Raw genomic sequence first — 22,023 nt, 5'->3', positions numbered from 1 at the left:
TCAAGAAGAGAACGCAGGCAGCTACAGTAAAGGAGAAACAGACTCCATGTTGCTCCCATGGCTCAGAACTCCCATAAAGTGTGTTCAGTTCACATGCAAAAAGCACATAGTCTCTATTTTACGCTGCACACGACTGGATGCCTTTACCACAATAAAGGGCCTTTGCTAATCAATGTGTGACTATGAGATGTGTAACCACACACACACACACACACAAATGAGGCTAAATTGTACGATTAGAGCAGGGTTAAAGTAAACCTCGGTTGTGATTTCAGCCTGACTCAGTTCTTTTCCCCCTCTCCGCCACAGCTGGGGAAGTAGATTCTCCCACATATGAAAAGGTTTTGAGAGCTGGCATGTGAAATTAGAGGTAAGTAATGGTCTGAAAATACTAGACGAGGACAGGATGAGACAAGTACTTTGATCAAAGCAATGAGGTTGCTATGGGCTTGTTACGTTGCATCAAACAGAAACTAAGCATGGACGTTGTCCCTCTTAATGAGGCATGTATAGAAAAATATGCCACTGGTAGTAAAAGGAAACAGCTACATCTCTGGGAGTATTACTTTAAATGACTGTATGTGTACATTATCAGAATATTAAAAAGATAAACATCAAATGAGAAACCCTTTGCAGAAGACAGAGTCATAATGCAAACATCATTTTTTAAATGTTTCTAATTGCCAAGAAAAACTGTAAAATGGTCTGTGAGATACATTTTGAACTATACATTCCTGTTCCTCTAAACTCTTGTTAAAAATACCACATAATGCAATAGTGTATCAACTTAATGAAATATTAAGTTGCCATGTAAGCTTGTTGCGTCATTTCCCGGATGGATCAAATACCTACTTTTGAAAAATGATAATTGAGTTTCAAAAGTAGGAAAAGGCTTCTTATTCACATTATATAATGCCGCAGGGCCTGGTGTTGATTTCATGAGGTCTTTAACGATGCACTCATTTTATTCAGTTCCACTTCAGCTGTTGTGTGAACGTCAACTGAATAAAACTGATATTTCACAACTTTAATTTGCTGTGAAACATATATATTTTTTTAAATATACTGTCACAATATCATTTCATTAAGTAGGTTTTTTTCTCTCAATAGCTACTCTTTTTTATTATATATAAAATCAAATAAAAATGGACTTAAAATGTACCAGCTGAATCTTATAGCCCAACACGACCACTATTAGCCTAATCGTATATGATCACATACCGTTTGAGTAGTATAGTTTTTGAGCCTCAATTTATGCTCCACATTTGTTGGCCAGTATATAACAGTGGCAGCGGCCGTAAGGGAGAGGAGGCTCTCTAGGTCTGGTCAAGCATGCAACGGTAGGTTAAGGTGATTTATTTAGTGGTGGGATGCCGAGGGGTGACTCACGCGGGTTGACAATCTTCACATTGGAGTCGGGGTCCGGATGCTGTTTATGGATCACTTGAGTGCAGATCTGCTCGGTCAGGATCTACGGAGAAGGAGAGGGAGAAAGTAGAGACGAGGGGAGAAAAGAAAAGGGAGAAATAGAGGAGAGACATAAATACTTTTATGTGAATCTATAGCTCATAGCACCAAGAAGTACATGAGTTCCACATTGCAATTCCACAGTCACACGTATTCAGTTCAACCAGGATCTGCACAGAAAAGGGAGATATGAGATTTACATAAATACTTTCTGCATCTATAGCTCATACTAACAGCACCAGGGAAGAGGTACATTGGGCCATATAGAAATCCACATATGTTCGTATGTGTTCAAGTCCTTACAGAAGAAATAGGTAACAAGAATCAGTGACGAATCGAATAGACGGCAATATCTCACAGTAACATCAGAGGAGGAATACATGAAATTCCCCCAGTGTCTCCTGTCAATCCCATATATTTCTGTGTGTCAAAATACGTCATTTACAAGGTCACATACAACCGGTCCGTGATTCCTGTGGAGTTTAATATAGTGTGCATTAATGTCCATCAAAAGTCTTGGTATGCCATTATAACATAGATACATTAACACAAATGACCATCGTTTGAGTTAAGTTATTACCAATGGGTAATAATAGAACATCATGATTCAAAACGGACTGCAATGTTTTCAGAAGGGATACGCCATTCAGGTCCAGACAGAAGGAGAATAGCTAGAGCTGACGCAGGCCACAGGAAAACTAGAGTTTAACTACACCTTCTATACAACTTAATCAAACAAACTATAAAAGTGTTAACTCAGAAAACACACTTCTAATCTAAATAATGTGTTCTCAGAATTAATTAATGTGTAATCAGTGCATGTATAACTGAACTAATACAGTGATGGAAATCATCAGCCAATGCAAATACAAAATGGAGGGCAGTTAGTATTCGGATTTATGGGGGAGGCAAAGAGAAAATAGCTTCGTATGTCAACTACTACATTTTCTTATAGACTCTCCTACACATACACGGCAAGGAAGAGACGAGGGAGGGACTAACTGACCTCGAAGAGCACGTTGTAGGTTGTCATGCTGAACTGGTTGGAGTGGAGCATCAGTCGCTCGTTGAGCAGGGAGAAGAGCCCGTGACCCAGCATGACCTCTGACTTCCTCCTGGAACAAAGGTCAAGGGTCAAACGGTCAGTGAGTATCCATTGACATTTGGTACCAGCACATTGATCCCTGTATCCACACAGTGTATTAGTGTATCGTGTTGCACTTAATTACATGCAAAAAATGTAACTTGACAGTTAACTATAAATTAACAAAAGCATTAAATTGGCACCATTGTATGGTATAGCAAGCAACGTTTCCAAAATGTTGGGCAGTACATATTCCATTTTGGGCTGTCGGTCAAGGACTGGTTGAGGACAGACAAGGAAAATTCCCGAAGCCATAGGGTGAGTCACGGACTATGAATGTTTGTGAACCGCCGCTTGTGTAAGTTTACCAGTGCATCAGAACACATTTGAACACAGTTGAAAGACATGAAAAAAAGCAACCCTGCAGAGGCCTGTCAGGACCCTTCAAAGACAAGTATCCCTCAGAGCTTTCATCTCTGAGTATCACGCATCTGTACATATTCTGGGATGATAAAGATGGTATTAGTCAGACAGCAAAGAGTCTAAGACTTTTTCTCTCAGGTCCCCCTTCCAGCATTAGGGAACATCCTCTACACACGCACGCATGCCCATGTCGATTTCTAAGGGCACAAGTACTGTTTATGACAAACTGTTTGGTCACCTCTCGTCTGCGGAGAGAAAATGTAGCAAATTTAAAGAGTATTTCCTGCAATTTTACTTTTTTTTAATGGGGTGCAGAGCAAATGTTGCAGTTTTAAAGCATGTCCAATGTGTTTTCATGTGATATGTCTGTGACTCAAGACATTACAACAACATCTATGGGCTAAAACACCTAGCTAAAAAATGGTAGCTGACATGGGCTAGTTGATCTGGACATTTCTGCCAAGTTATAAATAGCTCTCTAAGGTATGCCAGGGAACGACATGACAAGGAAAACTGATGATGCACTACCCAATTTAGAAATTGCACCTTGTGAAATTCTACTATTCCAACTTTCAAGAGAAAGTTGAAAGCTGGTGTGTTCACGTAACAACAAAAAGTGATTTTTTTGGGGGGGCACTGGGACTGAGGATGAGGCTAGAGCTGAGGAAGGGGATGATATGCTGGAGATGAGGCTGACGCTGTGGCTGGGGAATATGTACTACCACTGATCAAAAGTTTGGGAGATCAAAAAGGAATCAGTAGAGTTGGAAATAGAGCCTCAATGAGACCTGCACTGTATTTCATCCTGGGTTGTTGTCTTTCGACTCTGACATCTTAATTGGTCGCTGAACCAAAGGAGGCTTACGAGTGGCTAATTTGTTATCTAAAACACTTCTACACAACTAGAGGCAATTTACTCTCCAAAGAGAGAGAAATAGAAGGGGCTTTAATAGCAGCTATTCATTTTACTACCAGGCTGAACGAGGATTAGATATCGACCTCCACCTGAATGAGACCCTTTTCTCTGTAGATACTCATCTCCATGATGGGATTATATAACTGAGGAGAGGCCATTTTGAATTGAAAACACTTTTGGCTGCCTGAAGGTAAATGACTATAGAATAGGAATAATTACATCAATGACTGAGTCTAACTGAGTCCTTTAATCTGGAACAAATATACATTTAATGTCCACGGCAGAATTAAGTGCTTTTATGCGACCAAACGTACGGACAACTCTTAATAATATCCTACAGACAAGAGTACAAGGTAAGTAACAGCAACACAAGAGTTCTTACTTAGCGGGCAAGTGTTTGAGGAAGTAGCCCAAGACTTTGAGTGCCTGAACTCTGATTCCTTCACTGTTGGAAGCCAGCAGCTTGTAAATGGCCCTGTACAGAAACAAAGAAAAACACACGAATAACTAATGTCACATATTTAAGCAAATTTAACAGTTTCTCAAATTATAAAACCTAAAAGAGTGTATCAGAACCAAACATTTACAGAATCACTTCATGACAGATTATATCTGCTTTGTGAACCTACTATACAGGACATCTACTTGGGTAGTAAAATAGAGGCGGTTGGAGCCTTTATGAGTAAAATGACAAGGCACCCAAAATGGCAAAAAGATTTCCAGAAGCTTTTAAAGTGGGCCTATATCAGACACCAGCCCAGACATTGACACACTACATTTAACCCCTGTGACAGAGAATGCAAACAGGGTGACTAAATAAGCTACATAAATCTTGTGCGCCATCGTCGCCGAATGTCAATAGTCCTGCAGATAAAGGATCAAATGAAGCCAGTAAACCATCTGTATTGGCCTCGGTGTCATCTGGCTTCATTTTGGCTTCATGAAACAAACAGAACCATAAGGGCACATCTGAAATGGCAGCCTAGTCCCTTTATAGCCTCTGGTTAAAAGTAGTGCACTATTATACAGGAAATAGGGTACCGTCTCCGGCACTACAAATGTAACACGGTACCATTTCGACGGCAAACACAAAGTAGGCTCACATCACAGCGATCTTGTTCTCAGAGGCCGCAGGGCCTGTGGTGGAGTGTGCGCCACCCGTTGCCACGGGAGATGACGTTATAGTTACAGTACCGTCATAGAGGTCAAACGACTGGAACGGGCACTCCCATTGGAGCTCTATGATGGGCGCCGGGTCATTCTATTCCTGAAGCTCACCGTACTCCGTTGCGCTGATCAAAGGCCTGCACCATGGAGCCGTGATGCTCCGACATCAGAGCCACCAGCAGCTGAAGCACATCCATTAGATTGTCGTCCTGGGAAAATAAATACAGTTGTACTGAATTGAATGAATCAGACCAAGGAGGAGGCCCTGTTGTTAGCATTATTAGCAATATGATAAATAGTGTGTGTGCGCGTGCTAATGGGCTCGCAATTAGCATCGCCTTTCACTGTGGAGTCATGCAACCCAACGAGAGATGAATAGTGTGTGGCTAGTGGGTGTGCTGTTACGCCATGTATCATCATGAAGCAGACACCAAAACACACCCTACTCTACAGACACCCACATGGATGCAGAGTACCCACAAACACAGGCATTGACCATGTAAGTGCAATAATTAATACTGTTTATTTTCGCACTAATTATTGATTAATTGGTGACACACAACATCAAAGATCAAACCATTGATTATCTACGGAAACAGATCATTAGTCGTTGATAACGAATGTTGACGGAATGAATAATACATGGAAACAACAGAATGATCTGATGAATGAACAATCCACAGAAGACTGCAGAGCTCCTGAAGGAGAGCAGTTAATCCCCTTGTTCCTGCAGGGATCATTCCTGCTTGTTTTACAGCACCATCATTTCTTTATGCATCACTGCAGTGTAAACACAGAGGCTTCTGTGAGAGGGAGGGCTTGGTGAAACTGGGCAACGGTTCAAAAGAGCCTGGTCGGTTCCCCGGCACAGTGTGATTGGTCTGTCTATCTATAGCAGAGAGGAGAGAGGGTCTGGGAGGCAGGAGATGTTGGCTTAGAGTGCCACCTAGTGGGCAGTTTTATACCTGAAAACTGTAAAGAGCATCGAGTAAGAACGAACAGGAATTATTGGAGAGTGGACACTGCATGGTGCAGATGCATACTCGTTTTAACAATAAAGTATCTATCGTATAAAAGTAGTGCACCGTATAAGACATGATATTTTGCATGATTTTTTTAGTTGTCACCTCATGCATGGTGAGCAGGTAGTTGAGAATACTCTGAAGCTCATCTTCCTTCACTCCGTAATCCTGAAAATAGAGAGTACAGAATATAAATCTAACTTTTCACCGATCATAGTTATTGGAGATTAACATTAGGTGCAAAAAGGCGAAATATATATACATTATTTTGAATATCAAACAAGATTCTCATTACATACACAAACTAACCTTCATTATGAGTTGTTTCACAAACAGCAGCAGAAAGGCTCTGAGAGAGTGGATCTCCTTCTGATTGGGTCTCGGACCGTCTACACAGACACACAACGACAGACACACAACGACAGACACACAGACAGACACACAGACAGACACACGCAGAAAGTCATTAGAGAAGGTCTGTTTTCAAAAGGATGTTATTTAGGACGCGATGCAGAGCGCACAGCTGTAGGTAGACAATACAAAATGTTTATTCTAGGTTTAGCAGACAACATAGAGGTACAAGGAGGACAGGAAAGCACATTCTGCAGGGGACACAAAGGACTGGATGATGGACCCAGGTCCACACAGCAAAAGCAGCGTGCTGCTCAACTTCCATGTCAACACTACAGCAACTCTGGTCTGGGGGAGGAGAGGTACCCGTCTGTATCAGTGTGTGTAGAAAAGTGTGTGTTAGTGGAAATATGAAAGAGTGAGGTGTGTGTGTGTGTGTGTGTAGGGAGGCATGTGTGTGTTCTCTTACCGAGGCCCTTGGGCGTGACTCCGCTGCGGTCCTGGGGGTTGACGACCCAGTAGTAGTACTTGAGCGTGTGCATGACCTGCAGCACCGTGCCCACCCTGCGGATGGCGTTGTAGATGGTCACCGTGCTGATGAACTCGGTGGACAGGTAAGTGTACAACACCAACTGCACCTGAGGGGTGAATGCACACACACACGTACGTAAGAACACATACAGTCGACTAACCGATGCCCCCACACATTGACTCTGTACCGGTACCCCCTGTATATAGCCTCGCTATTGATATTTTACTACAACTCTTTAATTATTTGTTACTTCATATATTATTATTAAATATATGTATATTTTTTTTTTTTATCTATTTTTTACTATAACTTATTTTTCTTAAAACTGCATTGTTTGTTAAGGGCTTGTAAGTAAGCATTTCACTGTAAGGTCTACATTCAGCGCATGTGATTTGATTTGAGGTGAAAAACCCAGCATGAGGTGAGGCAGAAATAAAATCCAATAACCTAACCTACTGAATGGTGGGCTGTCGCTCTCATGTACTGGAGGAGAGACACAAGGACTAGAGTATGAAAGGATGATGATGGGATGGGCAGAGGTGGATGGGTGTGTGTTTGCCTGTCTACACGACACATGTGTGTGTGCCTTCATGTGCCTACCTGCTTGCACAACTGTGTCCTTGACTGTGTGTCACCGTGCATGCGTCTACCTGCCTGCACATGTGTGTGTTCCTGTGCCAGTACCTCTCCTCTCTTACCTTGGCAGGGGCATGGATCCAGATGGCAGGGTTGAACAGGATGTGGTCACACAGCTGCTTGAGCAGCAGGACGCCGTTCTGCAGGTTGCTGAGGTAACGGGCGAAGGCCAGCACAATGTCCAGGACGGACCGAGTCACATGCACCTTGGAAGACTACAGAGGAGGGAGGAGAGGGAGGGAGCAGAGGACACCCACAGAGAGAAAGGTGAATCAGGTTAACTCTGTGTCTAACAAGCCCACTGTAACCTCTAAATGCAGCTAAGCAATTAGGGCCTTAGATGTAAATAGACATTTAGAGTAACCTGTATACCTGACCACACACACGCGGACACAATCAACAAGCTACCAGATGTAGGGGCGTTTAGCACTGGTCTCAGAACAGACAAATGCAGTATGGAATTGGAGGGCACAGCACTGAGGCTGAAGGACAGACAGCTCACTATCTGCTCCTCTCTGATGTAATGGACAGAGTGCTGGGAAATCATATTATCCACCTTTCAATTTCAGCACAGAACAGCAATTAGGACGGACGAGAGGAAGACTGCGGCGTGTGAATGTGTCTCTGGCGGGGGGGTGTGTGTATCACGTCTCTCACCTTCTCCAGGGTGTAACCGATGACCAGGAAGCCCTTGCAAGCCAGGACCTGCTCTTGCATAGCCACAGAGTTCTTCAACAGCTCCATCACAAAGGACAGCAAAGTGCAACTGGGAGAGAGAGAGAGTGGTTATCTGCTGAGTAAGACTTGCCCCTTGCAGGGTATATCCTATAGTAATGGCTAATATAATGAGGGTGTCACCATTCTACCATTCTGCTGTGAGAACACAATCTATGCAACACCTTTCCCTTGAGGGCAGACAACAGCCACAAAGCCATGATTGAGAACATCACTGAAGGACTAGGGCACTAATATTCACAGCTGGTATCCAGGTTTAGTGAGGAGGACAAGACAACATCACTGAAGGACTAGGGCACTAATATTCACAGCTGGTATCCAGGTTTAATGAGTAGGACAAGACAACATCACTGAAGGACTAGGGCACTAATATTCACAGCTGGTATCCAGGTTTAGTGAGTAGGACAAGACAACATCACTGAAGGACTAGGGCACTAATATTCACAGCTGGTATCCAGGTTTAATGAGTAGGACAAGACAACATCACTGAAGGACTAGGGCACTAATATTCACAGCTGGTATCCAGGTTTAATGAGTAGGACAAGACAACATCACTGAAGGACTAGGGCACTAATATTCACAGCTGGTATCCAGGTTTAATGAGTAGGACAAGACAACATCACTGAAGGACTAGGGCACTAATATTCACAGCTGGTATCCAGGTTTAATGAGTAGGACAAGACAACATCACTGAAGGACTAGGGCACTAATATTCACAGCTGGTATCCAGGTTTAATGAGTAGGACAAGACAACATCACTGAAGGACTAGGACACTAATATTCACAACTGGTATCCAGGTTTAGTGAGTAGGACAAGACAACATCACTGAAGGACTAGGACACTAATATTCACAGCTGGTATCCAGGTTTAGTGAGTAGGACAAGACAACATCACTGAAGGACTAGGGCACTAATATTCACAACTGGTATCCAGGTTTAGTGAGTAGGACAAGACAACATCACTGAAGGACTAGGACACTAATATTCACAGCTGGTATCCAGGTTTAGTGAGTAGGACAAGACAACATCACTGAAGGACTAGGACACTAATATTCACAGCTGGTATCCAGGTTTAATGAGTAGGACAAGACAACATCACTGAAGGACTAGGACACTAATATTCACAGCTGGTATCCAGGTTTAGTGAGGAGGACAAGACAACATCACTGAAGGACTAGGGCACTAATATTCACAACTGGTATCCAGGTTTAGTGAGGAGGAAGGACTAGGACACTAATACAAGACAACATCACTGAAGGACTAATGCACTAATATTCACAGCTGGTATCCAGGTTTAGTGAGGAGGACAAGACAACATCACTGAAGGACTAGGGCACTAATATTCACAACTGGTATCCAGGTTTAATGAGTAGGACAAGACAACATCACTGAAGGACTAGGGCACTAATATTCACAACTGGTATCCAGGTTTAATGAGTAGGACAAGACAACATCACTGAAGGACTAGGGCACTAATATTCACAACTGGTATCCAGGTTTAGTGAGTAGGACAAGACAACATCACTGAAGGACTAGGGCACTAATATTCACAACTGGTATCCAGGTTTAGTGAGTAGGACAAGACAACATCACTGAAGGACTAGGACACTAATATTCACAGCTGGTATCCAGGTTTAGTGAGGAGGACAAGACAACATCACTGAAGGACTAGGGCACTAATATTCACAGCTGGTATCCAGGTTTAGTGAGTAGGACAAGACAACATCACTGAAGGACTAGGGCACTAATATTCACAGCTGGTATCCAGGTTTAGTGAGTAGGACAAGACAACATCACTGAAGGACTAGGGCACTAATATTCACAACTGATATCCAAGTTTAGTGAGTAGGACAAGACAACATCACTGAAGGACTAGGGCACTAATATTCACAACTGGTATCCAGGTTTAATGAGTAGGACAAGACAACATCACTGAAGGACTAGGGCACTAATATTCACAACTGGTATCCAGGTTTAGTGAGTAGGACAAGACAACATCACTGAAGGACTAGGGCACTAATATTCACAGCTGGTATCCAGGTTTAGTGAGGAGGACAAGACAACATCACTGAAGGACTAGGGCACTAATATTCACAGCTGGTATCCAGGTTTAATGAGTAGGACAAGACAACATCACTGAAGGACTAGGACACTAATATTCACAGCTGGTATCCAGGTTTAGTGAGTAGGACAAGACAACATCACTGAAGGACTAGGACACTAATATTCACAGCTGGTATCCAGGTTTAATGAGTAGGACAAGACAACATCACTGAAGGACTAGGACACTAATATTCACAGCTGGTATCCAGGTTTAGTGAGGAGGACAAGACAACATCACTGAAGGACTAGGGCACTAATATTCACAACTGGTATCCAGGTTTAGTGAGTAGGACAAGACAACCTCACTGAAGGACTAGGGCACTAATATTCACAACTGGTATCCAGGTTTAGTGAGTAGGACAAGACAACATCACTGAAGGACTATGGCACTAATATTCACAACTGGTATGCAGGTTTAGTGAGTAGGACAAGACAACATCACTGAAGGACTAGGGCACTAATATTCACAGCTGGTATCCAGATTTAGTGAGTAGGACAAGACAACATCACTGAAGGACTAGGGCACTAATATTCACAACTGGTATCCAGGTTTAGTGAGTAGGACAAGACAACATCACTGAAGGACTAGGGCACTAATATTCACAGCTGGTATCCAGATTTAGTGAGTAGGACAAGACAACATCACTGAAGGACTAGGGCACTAATATTCACAACTGGTATCCAGGTTTAGTGAGTAGGACAAGACAACATCACTGAAGGACTAGGGCACTAATATTCACAACTGGTATCCAGGTTTAGTGAGTAGGACAAGACAACATCACTGAAGGACTAGGGCACTAATATTCACAGCTGGTATCCAGGTTTAGTGAGTAGGACAAGACAACATCACTGAAGGACTATGGCACTAATATTCACAGCTGGTATCCAGGTTTAGTGAGTAGGACAAGACAACATCACTGAAGGACTAGGGCACTGATATTCACAGCTGGTATCCAGGTTTAATGAGTAGGACAAGACAACATCACTGAAGGACTAGGACACTAATATTCACAGCTGGTATCCAGGTTTAATGAGTAGGACAAGACAACATCACTGAAGGACTAGGGCACTAATATTCACAGCTGGTATCCAGGTTTAGTGAGTAGGACAAGACAACATCACTGAAGGACTAGGGCACTAATATTCACAGCTGGTATCCAGGTTTAATGAGTAGGACAAGACAACATCACTGAAGGACTAGGGCACTAATATTCACAACTGGTATCCAGGTTTAATGAGTAGGACAAGACAACATCACTGAAGGACTAGGGCACTAATATTCACAGCTGGTATCCAGGTTTAATGAGTAGGACAAGACAATATCACTGAAGGACTAGGGCACTAATATTCACAACTGGTATCCAGGTTTAATGAGTAGGACAAGACAACATCACTGAAGGACTAGGGCACTAATATTCACATCTGGTATCCAGGTTTAATGAGTAGGACAAGACAACATCACTGAAGGACTAGGGCACTAATATTCACAACTGGTATCCAGGTTTAGTGAGTAGGACAAGACAACCTCACTGAAGGACTAGGGCACTAATATTCACAACTGGTATCCAGGTTTAGTGAGTAGGACAAGACAACATCACTGAAGGACTAGGGCACTAATATTCACAACTTGTATCCAGGTTTAATGAGTAGGACAAGACAACATCACTGAAGGACTAGGGCACTAATATTCACAGCTGGTATCCAGGTTTAATGAGTAGGACAAGACAACATCACTGAAGGACTAGGGCACTAATATTCACAACTGGTATCCAGGTTTAGTGAGGAGGACAAGACAACATCACTGAAGGACTAGGGCACTAATATTCACAACTGGTATCCAGGTTTAGTGAGTAGGACAAGACAACATCACTGAAGGACTAGGGCACTAATATTCACAACTGGTATCCAAGTTTAGTGAGTAGGACAAGACAACATCACTGAAGGACTAGGGCACTAATATTCACAACTGGTATCCAGGTTTAATGAGTAGGACAAGACAACATCACTGAAGGACTAGGGCACTAATATTCACAACTGGTATCCAGGTTTAGTGAGTAGGACAAGACAACATCACTGAAGGACTAGGGCACTAATATTCACAACTGGTATCCAGGTTTAGTGAGTAGGACAAGACAACATCACTGAAGGACTAGGGCACTAATATTCACAACTGGTATCGAGGTTTAGTGAGTAGGACAAGACAACATCACTGAAGGACTAGGGCACTAATATTCACAACTGGTATCCAGGTTTAGTGAGGAGGACAAGACAACATCACTGAAGGACTAGGGCACTAATATTCACAGCTGGTATCCAGGTTTAATGAGTAGGACAAGACAACATCACTGAAGGACTAGGGCACTAATATTCACAACTGGTATCCAGGTTTAATGAGTAGGACAAGACAACATCACTGAAGGACTAGGGCACTAATATTCACAACTGGTATCCAGGTTTAGTGAGTAGGACAAGACAACATCACTGAAGGACTAGGGCACTAATATTCACAACTGGTATCCAGGTTTAGTGAGTAGGACAAGACAACATCACTGAAGGACTAGGGCACTAATATTCACAACTGGTATCCAGGTTTAGTGAGTAGGACAAGACAACATCACTGAAGGACTAGGGCACTAATATTCACAACTGGTATCCAGGTTTAGTGAGTAGGACAAGACAACATCACTGAAGGACTAGGGCACTAATATTCACAACTGGTATCCAGGTTTAGTGAGGAGGACAAGACAACATCACTGAAGGACTAGGGCACTAATATTCACAACTGGTATCCAGGTTTAGTGAGTAGGACAAGACAACATCACTGAAGGACTAGGGCACTAATATTCACAACTGGTATCCAAGTTTAGTGAGTAGGACAAGACAACATCACTGAAGGACTAGGGCACTAATATTCACAACTGGTATCCAGGTTTAGTGAGTAGGACAAGACAACATCACTGAAGGACTAGGGCACTAATATTCACAACTGGTATCGAGGTTTAGTGAGTAGGACAAGACAACATCACTGAAGGACTAGGGCACTAATATTCACAACTGGTATCCAGGTTTAGTGAGGAGGACAAGACAACATCACTGAAGGACTAGGGCACTAATATTCACAGCTGGTATCCAGGTTTAATGAGTAGGACAAGACAACATCACTGAAGGACTAGGGCACTAATATTCACAACTGGTATCCAGGTTTAATGAGTAGGACAAGACAACATCACTGAAGGACTAGGGCACTAATATTCACAACTGGTATCCAGGTTTAGTGAGTAGGACAAGACAACATCACTGAAGGACTAGGGCACTAATATTCACAACTGGTATCCAGGTTTAGTGAGTAGGACAAGACAACATCACTGAAGGACTAGGGCACTAATATTCACAACTGGTATCCAGGTTTAGTGAGTAGGACAAGACAACATCACTGAAGGACTAGGGCACTAATATTCACAACTGGTATCCAGGTTTAGTGAGGAGGACAAGACAACATCACTGAAGGACTAGGGCACTAATATTCACAACTGGTATCCAGGTTTAATGAGTAGGACAAGACAACATCACTGAAGGACTAGGGCACTAATATTCACAGCTGGTATCCAGGTTTAGTGAGTAGGACAAGACAACATCACTGAAGGACTAGGGCACTAATATTCACAGCTGGTATCCAGGTTTAGTGAGTAGGACAAGACAACATCACTGAAGGACTAGGACACTAATATTCACAACTGGTATCCAGGTTTAATGAGTAGGACAAGACAACATCACTGAAGGACTAGGACACTAATATTCACAACTGGTATCCAGGTTTAGTGAGGAGGACAAGACAACATCACTGAAGGACTAGGGCACTAATATTCACAGCTGGTATCCAGGTTTAATGAGTAGGACAAGACAACATCACTGAAGGACTAGGGCACTAATATTCACAGCTGGTATCCAGGTTTAGTGAGGAGGACAAGACAACATCACTGAAGGACTAGGGCACTAATATTCACAACTGGTATCCAGGTTTAGTGAGGAGGACAAGACAACATCACTGAAGGACTAGGGCACTAATATTCACAGCTGGTATCCAGGTTTAATGAGTAGGACAAGACAACATCACTGAAGGACTAGGGCACTAATATTCACAACTGGTATCCAGGTTTAATGAGTAGGACAAGACAACATCACTGAAGGACTAGGGCACTAATATTCACAGCTGGTATCCAGGTTTAATGAGTAGGACAAGACAACATCACTGAAGGACTAGGGCACTAATATTCACAACTGGTATCCAGGTTTAATGAGTAGGACAAGACAACATCACTGAAGGACTAGGGCACTAATATTCACAACTGGTATCCAGGTTTAATGAGTAGGACAAGACAACATCACTGAAGGACTAGGGCACTAATATTCACAACTGGTATCCAGGTTTAATGAGTAGGACAAGACAACATCACTGAAGGACTAGGGCACTAATATTCACAACTGGTATCCAGGTTTAATGAGTAGGACAAGACAACATCACTGAAGGACTAGGACACTAATATTCACAGCTGGTATCCAGGTTTAATGAGTAGGACAAGACAACATCACTGAAGGACTAGGGCACTAATATTCACAACTGGTATCCAGGTTTAATGAGTAGGACAAGACAACATCACTGAAGGACTAGGGTACTAATATTCACAACTGGTATCCAGGTTTAATGAGTAGGACAAGACAACATCACTGAAGGACTAGGGCACTAATATTCACAACTGGTATCCAGGTTTAATGAGTAGGACAAGACAACATCACTGAAGGACTAGGGCACTAATATTCACAGCTGGTATCCAGGTTTAATGAGTAGGACAAGACAACATCACTGAAGGACTAGGGCACTAATATTCACAACTGGTATCCAGGTTTAGTGAGTAGGACAAGACAACATCACTGAAGGACTAGGGCACTAATATTCACAACTGGTATCCAGGTTTAGTGAGTAGGACAAGACAACATCACTGAAGGACTAGGGCACTAATATTCACAACTTGTATCCAGGTTTAATGAGTAGGACAAGACAACATCACTGAAGGACTAGGGCACTAATATTCACAGCTGGTATCCAGGTTTAATGAGTAGGACAAGACAACATCACTGAAGGACTAGGGCACTAATATTCACAACTGGTATCCAGGTTTAGTGAGGAGGACAAGACAACATCACTGAAGGACTAGGGCACTAATATTCACAACTGGTATCCAGGTTTAGTGAGTAGGACAAGACAACATCACTGAAGGACTAGGGCACTAATATTCACAACTGGTATCCAGGTTTAGTGAGTAGGACAAGACAACATCACTGAAGGACTAGGGCACTAATATTCACAACTGGTATCCAGGTTTAATGAGTAGGACAAGACAACATCACTGAAGGACTAGGGCACTAATATTCACAACTGGTATCCAGGTTTAGTGAGTAGGACAAGACAACATCACTGAAGGACTAGGGCACTAATATTCACAACTGGTATCCAGGTTTAGTGAGGAGGACAAGACAACATCACTGAAGGACTAGGGCACTAATATTCACAACTGGTATCCAGGTTTAGTGAGTAGGACAAGACAACATCACTGAAGGACTAGGGCACTAATATTCACAACTGGTATCCAGGTTTAGTGAGTAGGACAAGACAACATCACTGAAGGACTAGGGCACTAATATTCACAACTGGTATCCAGGTTTAATGAGTAGGACAAGACAACATCACTGAAGGACTAGGGCACTAATATTCACAACTGGTATCCAGGTTTAGTGAGTAGGACAAGACAACATCACTGAAGGACTAGGGCACTAATATTCACAACTGGTATCCAGGTTTAGTGAGGAGGACAAGACAACATCACTGAAGGACTAGGGCACTAATATTCACAACTGGTATCCAGGTTTAATGAGTAGGACAAGACAACATCACTGAAGGACTAGGGCACTAATATTCACAACTGGTATCCAGGTTTAATGAGTAGGACAAGACAACATCACTGAAGGACTAGGGCACTAATATTCACAGCTGGTATCCAGGTTTAATGAGTAGGACAAGACAATATCACTGAAGGACTAGGGCACTAATATTCACAACTGGTATCCAGGTTTAATGAGTAGGACAAGACAACATCACTGAAGGACTAGGGCACTAATATTCACAACTGGTATCCAGGTTTAATGAGTAGGACAAGTCAACATCACTGAAGGACTAGGGCACTAATATTCACAACTGGTATCCAGGTTTAATGAGTAGGACAAGACAACATCACTGAAGGACTAGGGCACTAATATTCACAACTGGTATCCAGGTTTAATGAGTAGGACAAGACAACATCACTGAAGGACTAGGGCACTAATATTCACAACTGGTATCCAGGTTTAATGAGTAGGACAAGACAACATCACTGAAGGACTAGGGCACTAATATTCACAACTGGTATCCAGGTTTAATGAGTAGGACAAGACAACATCACTGAAGGACTAGGGCACTAATATTCACAACTGGTATCCAGGTTTAATGAGTAGGACAAGACAACATCACTGAAGGACTAGGGCACTAATATTCACAACTGGTATCCAGGTTTAATGAGTAGGACAAGACAACATCACTGAAGGACTAGGGCACTAATATTCACAGCTGGTATCCAGGTTTAATGAGTAGGACAAGACAACATCACTGAAGGACTAGGGCACTAATATTCACAACTGGTATCCAGGTTTAGTGAGTAGGACAAGACAACCTCACTGAAGGACTAGGGCACTAATATTCACAACTGGTATCCAGGTTTAGTGAGTAGGACAAGACAACATCACTGAAGGACTAGGGCACTAATATTCACAACTTGTATCCAGGTTTAATGAGTAGGACAAGACAACATCACTGAAGGACTAGGGCACTAATATTCACAGCTGGTATCCAGGTTTAATGAGTAGGACAAGACAACATCACTGAAGGACTAGGGCACTAATATTCACAACTAGTATCCAGGTCTAGTGAGGAGGACAAGACAACATCACTGAAGGACTAGGGCACTAATATTCACAACTGGTATCCAGGTTTAGTGAGTAGGACAAGACAACATCACTGAAGGACTAGGGCACTAATATTCACAACTGGTATCCAAGTTTAGTGAGTAGGACAAGACAACATCACTGAAGGACTAGGGCACTAATATTCACAACTGGTATCCAGGTTTAATGAGTAGGACAAGACAACATCACTGAAGGACTAGGGCACTAATATTCACAACTGGTATCCAGGTTTAGTGAGTAGGACAAGACAACATCACTGAAGGACTAGGGCACTAATATTCACAACTGGTATCCAGGTTTAGTGAGTAGGACAAGACAACATCACTGAAGGACTAGGGCACTAATATTCACAACTGGTATCGAGGTTTAGTGAGTAGGACAAGACAACATCACTGAAGGACTAGGGCACTAATATTCACAACTGGTATCCAGGTTTAGTGAGGAGGACAAGACAACATCACTGAAGGACTAGGGCACTAATATTCACAGCTGGTATCCAGGTTTAATGAGTAGGACAAGACAACATCACTGAAGGACTAGGGCACTAATATTCACAACTGGTATCCAGGTTTAATGAGTAGGACAAGACAACATCACTGAAGGACTAGGGCACTAATATTCACAACTGGTATCCAGGTTTAGTGAGTAGGACAAGACAACATCACTGAAGGACTAGGGCACTAATATTCACAACTGGTATCCAGGTTTAGTGAGTAGGACAAGACAACATCACTGAAGGACTAGGGCACTAATATTCACAACTGGTATCCAGGTTTAGTGAGTAGGACAAGACAACATCACTGAAGGACTAGGGCACTAATATTCACAACTGGTATCCAGGTTTAGTGAGGAGGACAAGACAACATCACTGAAGGACTAGGGCACTAATATTCACAACTGGTATCCAGGTTTAATGAGTAGGACAAGACAACATCACTGAAGGACTAGGGCACTAATATTCACAGCTGGTATCCAGGTTTAGTGAGTAGGACAAGACAACATCACTGAAGGACTAGGGCACTAATATTCACAGCTGGTATCCAGGTTTAGTGAGTAGGACAAGACAACATCACTGAAGGACTAGGACACTAATATTCACAACTGGTATCCAGGTTTAATGAGTAGGACAAGACAACATCACTGAAGGACTAGGGCACTAATATTCACAACTGGTATCCAGGTTTAGTGAGTAGGACAAGACAACATCACTGAAGGACTAGGGCACTAATATTCACAACTGGTATCCAGGTTTAGTGAGGAGGACAAGACAACATCACTGAAGGACTAGGGCACTAATATTCACAACTGGTATCCAGGTTTAGTGAGTAGGACAAGACAACATCACTGAAGGACTAGGGCACTAATATTCACAACTGGTATCCAGGTTTAGTGAGTAGGACAAGACAACATCACTGAAGGACTAGGGCACTAATATTCACAACTGGTATCCAGGTTTAATGAGTAGGACAAGACAACATCACTGAAGGACTAGGGCACTAATATTCACAACTGGTATCCAGGTTTAGTGAGTAGGACAAGACAACATCACTGAAGGACTAGGGCACTAATATTCACAACTGGTATCCAGGTTTAGTGAGGAGGACAAGACAACATCACTGAAGGACTAGGGCACTAATATTCACAACTGGTATCCAGGTTTAATGAGTAGGACAAGACAACATCACTGAAGGACTAGGGCACTAATATTCACAACTGGTATCCAGGTTTAATGAGTAGGACAAGACAACATCACTGAAGGACTAGGGCACTAATATTCACAACTGGTATCCAGGTTTAGTGAGTAGGACAAGACAACATCACTGAAGGACTAGGGCACTAATATTCACAACTGGTATCCAGGTTTAGTGAGTAGGACAAGACAACATCACTGAAGGACTAGGGCACTAATATTCACAACTGGTATCCAGGTTTAGTGAGTAGGACAAGACAACATCACTGAAGGACTAGGGCACTAATATTCACAACTGGTATCCAGGTTTAGTGAGGAGGACAAGACAACATCACTGAAGGACTAGGGCACTAATATTCACAACTGGTATCCAGGTTTAATGAGTAGGACAAGACAACATCACTGAAGGACTAGGGCACTAATATTCACAGCTGGTATCCAGGTTTAGTGAGTAGGACAAGACAACATCACTGAAGGACTAGGGCACTAATATTCACAGCTGGTATCCAGGTTTAGTGAGTAGGACAAGACAACATCACTGAAGGACTAGGACACTAATATTCACAACTGGTATCCAGGTTTAATGAGTAGGACAAGACAACATCACTGAAGGACTAGGACACTAATATTCACAACTGGTATCCAGGTTTAGTGAGGAGGACAAGACAACATCACTGAAGGACTAGGGCACTAATATTCACAGCTGGTATCCAGGTTTAATGAGTAGGACAAGACAACATCACTGAAGGACTAGGGCACTAATATTCACAGCTGGTATCCAGGTTTAGTGAGGAGGACAAGACAACATCACTGAAGGACTAGGACACTAATATTCACAACTGGTATCCAGGTTTAATGAGTAGGACAAGACAACATCACTGAAGGACTAGGGCACTAATATTCACAACTGGTATCCAGGTTTAATGAGTAGGACAAGTCAACATCACTGAAGGACTAGGACACTAATATTCACAACTGGTATCCAGGTTTAATGAGTAGGACAAGACAACATCACTGAAGGACTAGGGCACTAATATTCACAACTGGTATCCAGGTTTAATGAGTAGGACAAGACAACATCACTGAAGGACTAGGGCACTAATATTCACAACTGGTATCCAGGTTTAATGAGTAGGACAAGACAACATCACTGAAGGACTAGGACACTAATATTCACAGCTGGTATCCAGGTTTAATGAGTAGGACAAGACAACATCACTGAAGGACTAGGGCACTAATATTCACAACTGGTATCCAGGTTTAATGAGTAGGACAAGACAACATCACTGAAGGACTAGGGCACTAATATTCACAACTGGTATCCAGGTTTAATGAGTAGGACAAGACAACATCACTGAAGGACTAGGGCACTAATATTCACAACTGGCATCCAGGTTTAATGAGTAGGACAAGACAACATCACTGAAGGACTAGGGCACTAATATTCACAACTGGTATCCAGGTTTAATGAGTAGGACAAGACAACATCACTGAAGGACTAGGGCACTAATATTCACAGCTGGTATCCAGGTTTAATGAGTAGGACAAGACAACATCACTGAAGGACTAGGGCACTAATATTCACAGCTGGTATCCAGGTTTAATGAGTAGGACAAGACAACATCACTGAAGGACTAGGGCACTAATATTCACAGCTGGTATCCAGGTTTAGTGAGGAGGACAAGACAACATCACTGAAGGACTAGGACACTAATATTCACAACTGGTATCCAGGTTTAATGAGTAGGACAAGACAACATCACTGAAGGACTAGGACACTAATATTCACAACTGGTATCCAGGTTTAGTGAGGAGGACAAGACAACATCACTGAAGGACTAGGGCACTAATATTCACAGCTGGTATCCAGGTTTAGTGAGGAGGACAAGACAACATCACTGAAGGACTAGGACACTAATATTCACAGCTGGTATCCAGGTTTAGTGAGTAGGACAAGACAACCTTGTGATTGCCATTTGCGCTGCCATCATGCATGGTTGAATCCATTGAATGAACAAAACAACTTCTACTTAGTGAAAAGCAAAATACTCCAGACTGCAGGGCGAGTTCAAACACCGCCCCCATCAACACAATGCACTTTCTCCCACATGGCTACGCACGGATGTGTACAGTATTTTACAAAAACTGAATAAAGTCAATCAATCGACAAATAGAATAAGACAGTAGTCCACTACCAGACAGAGGTGTCCAGTTCATCGCTGGTGTGCTGGAGGTGATCCAGCTGTGCAAACAGGGGGAAGAGGACCTGCACTCCCCCGATGGAGTGGATGGCACTCTGGACCGAGTGGGTCACCACAGCCTTCACATCCTGAAGAAGGGAGGAATACATACACAAGGATCAGGGGTAGAAATACAGTAGAATCAGAACCCTATCAGAACCCTATGGACTGGAAACAAAGGCTGTGTCTTGTCAGTCTGCTTCTGCTTTCGTCTCAGGTGGAAAACAACACGGATTGGAGGCGGTGTCACATTTCTCCCTTGTACATCTGGTGTGGTGTTGAAAACACAGCATAACTCCTCTGAACATCTGTCTCCTTTACAGCACTATTACACCTGTCGCTAACGGTGATGGGCTGAGTGGCGGGCGCGTTACCGCGACGTTGAGTTAGTCTCCGAGGCAACATGGCTCAGGTGTCTAGTCTGTTTACCCTGATGAGGGTTTTGCTAAATGAGTTCTGGGATAGAATATTTTCGTGGTTTCTTACGTTCAGATCCCACAGCAGCTAAATGTGCTATTATGAGCAAGGCCCTTTTCCTCGTGTGTTTACGGTTCCGTCTACCAACGAAACAAGCCATTAGTCATTGTGAACACATACGTAGAGG

The 22,023-nt window shown here is 42.8% G+C and overlaps 1 protein-coding gene across 1 annotated transcript in view; it reads right to left on the bottom strand.

Annotated features, from left to right (window-relative positions):
- The window catches only part of LOC118374006 (lipopolysaccharide-responsive and beige-like anchor protein), a 217,715-nt gene that overhangs the window by 116,661 nt on the left and 79,031 nt on the right, over positions 1-22,023 (bottom strand). The window contains exons 11-20 of the mRNA XM_052485235.1: positions 21,375-21,508; positions 8,256-8,364; positions 7,661-7,813; positions 6,900-7,068; positions 6,389-6,468; positions 6,185-6,247; positions 5,169-5,266; positions 4,273-4,365; positions 2,474-2,582; positions 1,390-1,471 (exon numbers count right to left, since the gene is read on the bottom strand). Of these exons, the coding sequence (XP_052341195.1) occupies positions 1,390-1,471; positions 2,474-2,582; positions 4,273-4,365; positions 5,169-5,266; positions 6,185-6,247; positions 6,389-6,468; positions 6,900-7,068; positions 7,661-7,813; positions 8,256-8,364; positions 21,375-21,508 (1,090 nt within the window). The remainder of the gene's footprint in view (positions 1-1,389; positions 1,472-2,473; positions 2,583-4,272; positions 4,366-5,168; positions 5,267-6,184; positions 6,248-6,388; positions 6,469-6,899; positions 7,069-7,660; positions 7,814-8,255; positions 8,365-21,374; positions 21,509-22,023) is intronic.

The sequence above is a fragment of the Oncorhynchus keta genome, chromosome 29 (genome assembly GCF_023373465.1).
Source record: "Oncorhynchus keta strain PuntledgeMale-10-30-2019 chromosome 29, Oket_V2, whole genome shotgun sequence".
Taxonomy (NCBI): Eukaryota; Metazoa; Chordata; class Actinopteri; order Salmoniformes; family Salmonidae; genus Oncorhynchus; species Oncorhynchus keta.
This window is presented reverse-complemented; position numbering and strand designations above follow the sequence as displayed.